Source organism: Danio rerio, chromosome 24, assembly GCF_052040795.2.
Source record: "Danio rerio strain M-AB ecotype USA chromosome 24, GRCz13ab, whole genome shotgun sequence".
NCBI classification, from domain to species: domain Eukaryota; kingdom Metazoa; phylum Chordata; class Actinopteri; order Cypriniformes; family Danionidae; genus Danio; species Danio rerio.
In genome coordinates, this window is record NC_141044.1 from 29,245,968 (window position 1) to 29,255,553 (window position 9,586).

Consider the following 9,586-nt stretch of genomic DNA (forward strand, 5'->3'; position numbering starts at 1 on the left):
GTGGATTAAATTAGAACAATAAACCAGTTGACAAGAATGAATCTCCAATGTTAATATTAATAATAATATTCTCTTGTGGTAATAAAGTTGTCTTTTGCACAGATGTGAGAGTCCAAAGTCTGACGGCACTGCAGACAAATCTGTAGATGTTGGTGAGTCCCCGTCCTTCAGTCCAGAATAACCCTGTCATGACTAATAAAGCTTATAATAATCCATATCTAATCAGATTACAACAGCTCTCTGTCCATTTCACTTCCTTCACTTCCATTCTGGAAATGCGATCATAGTCTGGCGTGTTTTTTCTGTGTGTGTTTGTGACGTGTATGCATGTGATATATATGTGGTCCTGTGTGTTTATGTTTGTATTTGTGTATGACGCTCGACTGAAGATGTAGAAGACTTCGACTGCATCGTCTTGTCCACAGAAAAGCTGAACCACCCGACCGCGTCACGGCCCCGTGTGACGGACCGACGGCCGCGCTCGCAGACCTTCACATCTGTGAGTCACACTGTTTATTTGCATTATTTATATATTATTTTACACATTTATCACTGTTTTCATTTAGTATTAGGCTACTATTAGATTATTTATATTATGAATTATTTTGAAATTGTTTTGTTTTAATTTTAAAGTAGTTTTGATGTTTGCTTTGTCATTTTTATAATCTTTTTAATAAAATATCTGTATTTAAAATAATGTATGGTAAATTGAGCTTTGGAAATTGGAAATGTTTTCTTTTTTAAGTTTTTAACTTTATTTTAAGTAATAATAAAGTAATTTCAATAAAATTGACTGTTTAAGTTTAGTAAATCTATGACAATTTTATTAGATCCCCAAAATGTTAAATATTCTAGATCAGTGGTTCCCAAAGTGGGAAAGCTGCGACAGACTTTATAGCAGCAGGTTGAACTTTCTGACACCTTTATGGCAATCAAATACTGTAGAATAAAAACAAAGTCACAACTAAATATTGAGAAGGATCTTCGATTGGCGGTCTCCAAAACTAAACCAAGAATAGACTTGTGCTAAAAATAATGTGCCCAGGAGACTCTCTAGGTGAGGTAAATATGAAATTAGACAAATGAATTAATGACTATATAAATTATATGGTTGTTAGACAGTTTTTTTGTGTGTGTGTGTTGTGTTTATTTAGGCCTATTGTTGTGTGTGCGATGTTTGTATATTTATAACCACCTCACAGGAGTTTGGGGGTTAAGAGTCACTGGCATTGTTATCTTGGGGGTTGCGGGCTGAAATTATTAGAAACCCTTGTTCTAGATTATATTTGACATGTATGTACACCTCTTGACAGATTATTGCAAAATGACTTTTTTCTCCAAAAGTAAAACTTAAAGCAAGTAAAAAAAATAAAAATAAACTTAAATTTAGCCCATTTTAGTTGGTATTAATTTGGTTCCAAATCCAAAAGAATTTCATTTCATATAAGGTTAATACTGGTAATGATCAGATTAAATGTTCCATACAAATTTCATACAAGGATGTACAGTATGTATAAATTACATGTATCATTAATATTGAATGTATCATTAATATTGAATCTTATGTTTTAAGTAAGTTTAAAATCATATAACAAACAAATAACAAACACTAAAAAAATGATTTCTGCAACATTGTTGCAAACAATTTATATGGGTTGAATTTAAACAAACAAAATAAATTTAGTAATGTTCTTAACTTTGTTTGTTTAAAAGGCACCTATTTTACACCTTTTACAAGATACAAGATAAGCCTTTGGTGTCACTAGAATGTGTCTGTAAAGTTTCAGCCCAAAACACCTATCGTATTATTTATTATAGCCTCTGAAATCTGCCCATTTTGATGCCTGACTAGAATGTAGCTGTTTTTGTAGAATGTGGCTTTAAATCCAAATGAAATGCTTCTCCCCGCCCACTGCTACAACATGCGTGTCTGCATCTCCTGCATTACGCCAGATAAACAGCAGTCAGTGACAGAGACATGCACAGATAAAGCTGAAACATAGCTCATTTAATAGATAAGTTGGTGGTTCAGTACGCTGTGGCGATCCCGAATTCATAAAGGAACTAAGGTGAAAAAAAATGAATGAATGAATGTTCTGTGGACATGTTTATACATGTTTTTATAGAAACATGGAACCTGTCAATCAGTTCGGTGGGCGGGGAAACCGCACTTTTAAGTCACGTTGCGGTGGGCCTCAGATTGGGATTCCATTTTAATGTCAGGAAATTAAAAAATAAAAAAAAAGACTTGTGTTTGTATTACTTCAATATGACAGTGGACACATTATGCCAACAAACAGTTTTGTTCAAACAGCTTACAAAAGTGGATTTTCATCATAGGGGCACTTTAAATTCCTAAATAAAATTGTTTAAGACCACTTACCTTAAAAAAATTGTAAATTTTAGGAATCATCTTTTTCAGTGATTTCGGTATTTTATTTCAATAAATGTAAAATACTTGAAATCCATTATGCAAAACACTATAATTAGTCCCTTATGTACAATACATTAAATCTAAAATGAAAGTTAACAAAAACAATCCCTCCCAAGTGTGCGTGCTTGTTTATCATTAACCAATCAGAATGTCAATTCAATCACATTCAATTGTTTTAACACATATTAGATGCAATCAGCTGATTCTGTCATATATTTGTGACCTTTCAGTTGTACATCAATAATTCGTCAGATATGATTGTGCTATTTGCTAGGTATGGGCTTACCTTCTGCTTCGCCTGTCTGTGGGTTTTCTGGTCATGGTGCTTTAAATCTCCCTCTCCTTCTAGTCCTCTCTCTCTAGTCCTGACCTCTTGGACTCCTCGTCTCCAGAGGAGGAGAGGAGAGACAAGGAGACGGGAAAGGAGGAGCAGGACTCATTCACTCCCAAAACTCATGACAACTCCAAGAAGATGCCCAAAGCAGTGCCAGTTATAACAGTAAGCCTTACCCCTTCTCCCTGACTCCACCCCTCACACCCATCCCCTTTTTTTGCATGCACATTCCTGTCCTGCCACAAGGGGGCGCCACCGTCAAGCATTTTTGTGCATTGTGACACAAAAAGAATTGTTTTTTTGGATACTTAAGTCACATTTTTAAAATAATCATAAAATAGATGTCTTAAAGAGGCAGTTCGCCACAAAATGAAAAATGATTCATCATTTGCTCACAGGTGTCTTTCCAAATCTGTATGACTTTCTCTTTTCTGTGTATTTTGAAAATTGTGTTCTTCAATGAGTCACTGGGGACAAAATATGTATTTTTAGTAGGAGTGTAATGGATCATGGTTGATCGGTGATTCATAAGGGTCACAACTCATGGTTCGGAACACACAAGACCCATGGATTAATAAATTTTTACTTGTAGTTTAATCCTAAATTTGTAACGATCACATAGAGATCGCCTCTCATGTCACTCAAATCACATGTATGAAAACATTTAGGCTTTCCTGTAAAATATAATGATGACGAAGTTGTGGGAGGTTTCACTTAAAGGTGTTTTCTGTCACTATTTGTTTAGCCTGCATCAATGCATTCAGTGTAAGTTGCACAATTAATCATTAAACGATCAAGATCTCAACACAACATAAATTAAAAATGATTGGGATTTGTATATATTTATTAATCCTTCAAAATTATGCATTCAAAATAGTTCTCAAAATTCAGTATTTTGAGTTAGTTATGAAGTTACAAACAGCCAAATAACACAGAAGTACTGGGATAACAGTTTATAATTTAGATAAAACTACTGGTGTTAATGGTAAAGATTAAAATCACTGTCATGTGCTCAAAAATGAAAGTTGCACTCAGCATTTACATTATTTAACCAAAAAATGTGGCGACAACCAGCCATCAAAAATATGCCACTTAATAATTCTTCAAATTTATGAGTGAATAACTGAATAATATTCTTTCTTTTGAGTGAATAACTGAATCATTTATTGAAAATGAGAAAAAAATAAATAAATAATAAAAATAATAAAAATAATAAAACAATTAAAAATAAATATGGGGCTAATTTTGTTAGATTTTTATATTTAGTGTCATCAGCAACAGTAGTGGTAACAGTAAATTTTTCACAGTACTGAATATTTTATCATTTATTTTTATTCAGCTGATTATTTCTTAATTTTATTTTATGAGACCAAAAGTCTCCTACAGTACTGTTTTTGTAATAAATGGAAAGCAAACTACATTTGTCTCCTCCCCTTTTTGACTGATCCAAAAAATGGTCCAATCCTGACTAAAAAGCCATGTGATCCGAACCTTGAACTTTGTGATCCATTTCACCACTAATTTTTAGCCCCTCAACAGAAGTTTTGTAGAAAAAATAAGTTCCATGACCAACAAAAGCAAATGATTCCTATAAATTTTGTTCAACATTATCTTCATTACTTGAATTCTGAAGCCTAAAATCAATTATCAAAAGTGAAAGCAGCACTGCTTGTTGTTTGGGACCCTACCAACTTTAATTATAAGAAAGAAAAAAAAAACAGTTTTTAAAAATGTCTTCAGATAAAAGAAAGTCAAGTTTAGAATGACATGATGTGACTAAATAATGACAGAACCCAGACTGTTCAATTTATTTACTGTTGCTTTTTGAGCATCCACACCAATGATGATGCTGTTTTTCTGTTTATTATAAAAAAATTCTCTGCTACTTTTAAATGTTCACAATCTTCAAACCAAAATGAATTCTAATTGGCTGCCAATGTTTTTTAATCATTTATCAGCCAAGAAAATTATAATCTTTTATGCTTTTAGATCTATATCATTATAGTTATACTCTTCGTCCTTGATTGAAAAAGGCATTAAGTGTCCAAAAACTTGAAGGTGCCACTATATTGTTTACACACTCGTACACACACACACACATACAGAGAGACTGAGGCTCTGGAGAATGGCCGAAACCAAAGACGTCCCTCTTCGTGTTCAATGAACTGTTGCGCTGATGTCTCATGGGGGTTTTCCACAGGTTCCTGAGAAATCATCTTTACCTCCTAAGCCCAGCGGTGTATCATCTTCATCGTCATCGTCATCTCTCCACCAGGGCGGCGCTGGACTGCGGCCTCATTCGCCTTCAGTTGATGCCAGAGGGAAGAGCGAACAGGGTCCCGTCACGCTGGAGGAGCTCAGAGCACAACTACGAGACCTGAAAGGAACTGTAGAGCTCATGAAGAGCCAGCACAAGTATGAACCAGTGGGGGCGGCTTACATGAAAGATGAGTGGAGAGAATAAAGCACAGGAAAAGGGAGACATTTAGGATGATATGTTGTAGGAAGAACAAAAGGATTGATTGATTGATTGGATGAATGGTTGGTTAATTGGATAATTGATTGATTGATTGATTGATTGATTGATTGATTGATTGATTGATTGATTGATTGATTGATTGATTGATTGATTATTTGATTGATTGATTGATTGATTGGCTGGTTGGTCGGTTAATTGATTGAGTGGTTGTTGGTTGATTGATTGATTGATTGATTAAATGGGTGGTTGGTTGGTTGGTTGGTTGGTTGGTTGGTTGGTTGGTTGGTTTATATATTAATTTATTAAATGGTTGGTTGGTCGATTGATTGGTTTATTTATTTATTGATTGAATGATTGGTTGATTCATTGTTTGATTGGTTTATTCAATAATCGATTGAATGGTTGGCTGGCTGGGTAGTTGGTTCGTTGGTTTATTTATTAATTGATTAAAGGGTTGGTTGGTTGGTTGGTTGATTGGTTTATGTATTAATCAATTGAATTGTCGGTTGGTTGATTGATTGGTTTATTCATTAATTGATTGAATGGTTGGTTGGTTTATTTATTGATTGAATAGTTGGTTGGTTGGTTGATTGGTTTATTCAATGATTAATTGAATGGTTGGTTGGTTGGTTGGTAGGTTGGTTGGTTGATTTGTTTTATTCAATAATTGATTGAATGGTTGGTTGATTGATTGGTTAATTGATTGGTTTATTCATTAATTGATTGAATGGTTGGTAGACTAATTGGTTTATGTATTAATTGATTAAATGGTTGGTTGGTTGATTAATTGGTTTATGTATTGATTGATTGAATGATTAGTTGGTTGGTTGTTTGGTTGGTTTATTTATTAATTGAATGATTGGTTGGTTGGTTGGTTTATTTATTAATTGATTGAATGGTTGGTTAGTTGATTGGTTTATTCATTAATTGACTGAATGGTTGGTTGGTTGGTTGGTTGGTTTATTCATTAATTGATTGAATGGTTGGTTGGTTGGTTGGTTGGTTGGTTGGTTTATTCATTAATTGATTGAATGGTTGGTTGGTTGATTGGTTTATTCATTAATTGATTGAATGGTTGGTTGGTTGGTTGGTTGGTTGGTTGGTTGGTTGGTTGGTTGGTTGGTTGGTTGGTTGGTTGGTTGATCGATTGATTGATTGATATGTGTTTTAATTTCGAATTTGTTTCCTTAGACAAGAAATCAAACAGCTGGTGAGTGAACTGGATGAGGAGAAGAGGATTCGTATATCACTGCAGGTGAGGAGACCTGCCATTATTCCTTATCACATCAGCTTTTTAAGAAGTAGTGTACAAATACATATCAAGCATATTCGTTTACATGTAAATAGTGGAGGTTTGTGACCTATACTGCAGTCAACCAGCTGAGGGAGGATAAATTGTTAGGGTGCTGTAAAATACCTAGGGTCCTGTAAAATCAAAATAAGTATTTGTCAGTATCAGTATAATAATCTTAAGGATATCTATAAGCGAATGTGCTCCAAACAAAGACAAAATATGCATTTAGAAGATGAAAAACATGCAAAGCTTGCAGAGGCAGAGGCTGTGATAAAAACTAAACACTAAACTAAACGGACTCTTATTTATACAGGGGCGAAGTTGCTATATATCTAGCACTGTTATCAGTTGTGATTATGTCAACTTGCAAGGAAAAAAATGCAAATTTCAAAGCACTTCACAGGACTTTTAGTTTGGCATTGTTACATATAAACTGTATAGAGTTGAATGCAATATTTATTAACTCTCTTGTGAATAATTTTTTTTTCATCTATATCCCAAGTGTAGTTTAGTAGAGCATGGAAGTTATCACAATATTTCCAATATTTCCTAGTCTTATTTCTTTTCATTTACTTGGAAAAAGGCAGTTTGTTGTTGTTATTATTATTATTATTATTATTATTATTATTATTATTATTATTATTATTATTATAAGCCCCCTCAGGAAATTATGCTTTACATGTTGTTAGGACAAAGTGTTTTTACTTTCAATTCTATTATATTTTAAATGATAAGTTCTTGTTTACAAATATATAAAAATCATAATTGTTTTATCCCCCCCAAAATGAAATGTTTACCAGACCTCTGTTTAAATCTGCGTTTTAGATGGAAGTGGAGCAGATTAAGAAGTCTCTCTCCAAATGAACTCCAGCATGCAGGATGTGTAAGATGAAGGATGTGTCGAGGCTGAAGTAGATTGTGCCAAAAAAAGAACAAAAATGTATCAGAACAACTGCTTAAAACAACTGTTTACCCCCGTTTCTCTTCTACTCTTTCTGCTTTTTTTTAGTTTGTTTGTTTTTCTGCTATTTACTCAGACTCACAGACCCGTCGCCCCGGGTCTGGCCTTACTGTGGGTCATCATATGGTTAAAGGGTTTGGTTAGCTGGTCACCTGCACATCTGTGACTAGTTAACCATCATCCATCACACTCTGGTACTGAACACATCAAATGAAGGAGAAACCGTGGCGTTTTACTTAAATACTGTTCACCTTAAGTTCTTTTCTTTGGACTCGGAGGCCTTCTGTTCTTTTCTTTATATGCAAAGACGAGTTTCGTTTTATTCCCCATCAGCAACCCATAAGAGGCCTTGTTTATTTTCAAACTCTTCAGTCTTTCTTCTTTGTTTTACGTTGGTGACGACAATGAGAAAACTCACATTTTGTTTTCTTGACTTCTTGAAGTTATTTCTTTTAAATCTTCTATATATACTTTTATATTTTAATGTACTAAATGCAATTATGTGTGCAGATTTTATTAAAAAAAAAGATACTTCAAACCAACTATTACAGAGTTTTTTGTTTTGCTCATGAATATGCTTGACCACCAGGAGGAGCATCTGGGTCAAATAAGTGTAACTCAATGCACTTTTTTCGTTCTATTTTTTAAAAATATTATTATTCATTCATTTTTTTTTTCAGCTTAGTCCCTTTAATAATCTGGGGTTGCCACAGCAGAATGAATCGCCAACTTATCCAGCATATGTTTTACACAGCGGATGCCCTTCCAGGTGCAACTCATCACTGAGAAAACACCCACAAACACACTCTTTCACACACATACATACACTATGGACAATTTTAGCTTACCCAATTCACCTGTACCACATGTCTTTGGACTTGTGGGAGAAACCTGAGCACCCGGAGAAAACCCAAGCAAACACAGGGAGAACATGCTAACTCTGTGCAAAGGTCTGTACTGGCCTAATACCCAATAAAAGAGTTTGCATGTTCTCTCCATGTTCGTGTGGGTTTCCTCCAGGTGCTCCGGTTTCCCCCACAAATCCAAAGACATGCGGTACTGGTGAATTGGGTAAGCTAAAATTGTCAGTAATGTGTGTGTAAATGAGTGTGTATGGATGTTCTCCAGTGATGGGTTGCAGCTGGAAGGTCTGCTGGGTAAAACATATGCTGGATAAGTTGGCGGTTTAATAAAGATTAATAGATTAATAAAGGGATTAATAAAGGGACTAAGCCTGAAAAGAAAATACATAAAATGAATGAACTAATGTAAATAACTAGTTTTACTTCAAGCGTTTATTTTTGTTATCCTTCTAAACTCTGCATACTGGGTCCGTGACAACATTTACTTCCACATTGTTTAAATTTGAAAGGTCCGTTCAGGCCCAATACCCCCATATGTGGTTGTGCTCTCTCATCAGTTGGAATAGAATAGCTTTTTGCATAGATCATCAATGAGACATTTTTCTTTTTTCCTATGATTACAGGCATGTGCAGAAACCCACAAAATTAATTACAGCAACCTAGACCACACAGACCCTGAAAGGTATACTTTCAATTTTGAGTTTACAAAAGAAAAGAAAAAAAGAGCCTCTTTTTTGGAGAAGTTTATTATAACACAGACAACATTTACAATTAAACAGTTTCAACAGAGTTTTATAAAATTCAAATGGTTTTCTTTAAAATGATACCAAACATTTGCATTTACAGCTCTGCCTGTGGATTTGGGAAGCTTTCGAATTTGGGAACACTGTAAAACCCAATAAGTTAAGGCAACTCAAACCGTTGGAGGAAACAGATTGCTACAAACCATTTGAGTACAAAAACTAATCTACATGAGTACTGTGAACTCCATTTAAGTTGCAGTAGGGCCAAACAGAATTTGCTGACATTTTTGCTGAGAATTTTGTTAAAAATCTGCATATTTATGCATAGTGATTGTGGGAGTATCATAACTAAAAAAAATTATATATGAAATAAAAAATAATACCTTTTTTAATACCTAAATTTTATTTAATTTTAACAATGCATATCCAATTTGATCCCCTTTTTTTGGGTAAACAAAGCAAGTCTTTCATATAATAT

At 34.2% G+C, this 9,586-nt stretch overlaps 1 protein-coding gene across 17 annotated transcripts in view; it reads left to right on the forward strand.

Moving 5' to 3' along the window:
• Nucleotides 1-8,044, forward strand: part of sh3kbp1 (SH3-domain kinase binding protein 1) — a 114,800-nt gene extending 106,756 nt beyond the window's left edge. For 6 of the 17 annotated variants that reach the window (XM_087309694.1, XM_087309695.1, XM_087309696.1 and 3 more), the window contains 6 exons: nt 103-152; nt 390-499; nt 2,784-2,933; nt 4,969-5,183; nt 6,439-6,502; nt 7,367-8,044. In XM_087309694.1, coding sequence (XP_087165820.1) covers nt 103-152; nt 390-499; nt 2,784-2,933; nt 4,969-5,183; nt 6,439-6,502; nt 7,367-7,405 — 628 coding nt within the window. In that variant the 3' untranslated portion in view covers nt 7,406-8,044. The remainder of the gene's footprint in view (nt 1-102; nt 153-389; nt 500-2,783; nt 2,934-4,968; nt 5,184-6,438; nt 6,503-7,366) is intronic. The other 11 variants (XM_087309700.1, XM_087309701.1, XM_087309702.1 and 8 more) reach the window with 2 other exon arrangements.
• The last annotated feature ends 1,542 nt before the right edge of the window (nt 8,045-9,586 follow it).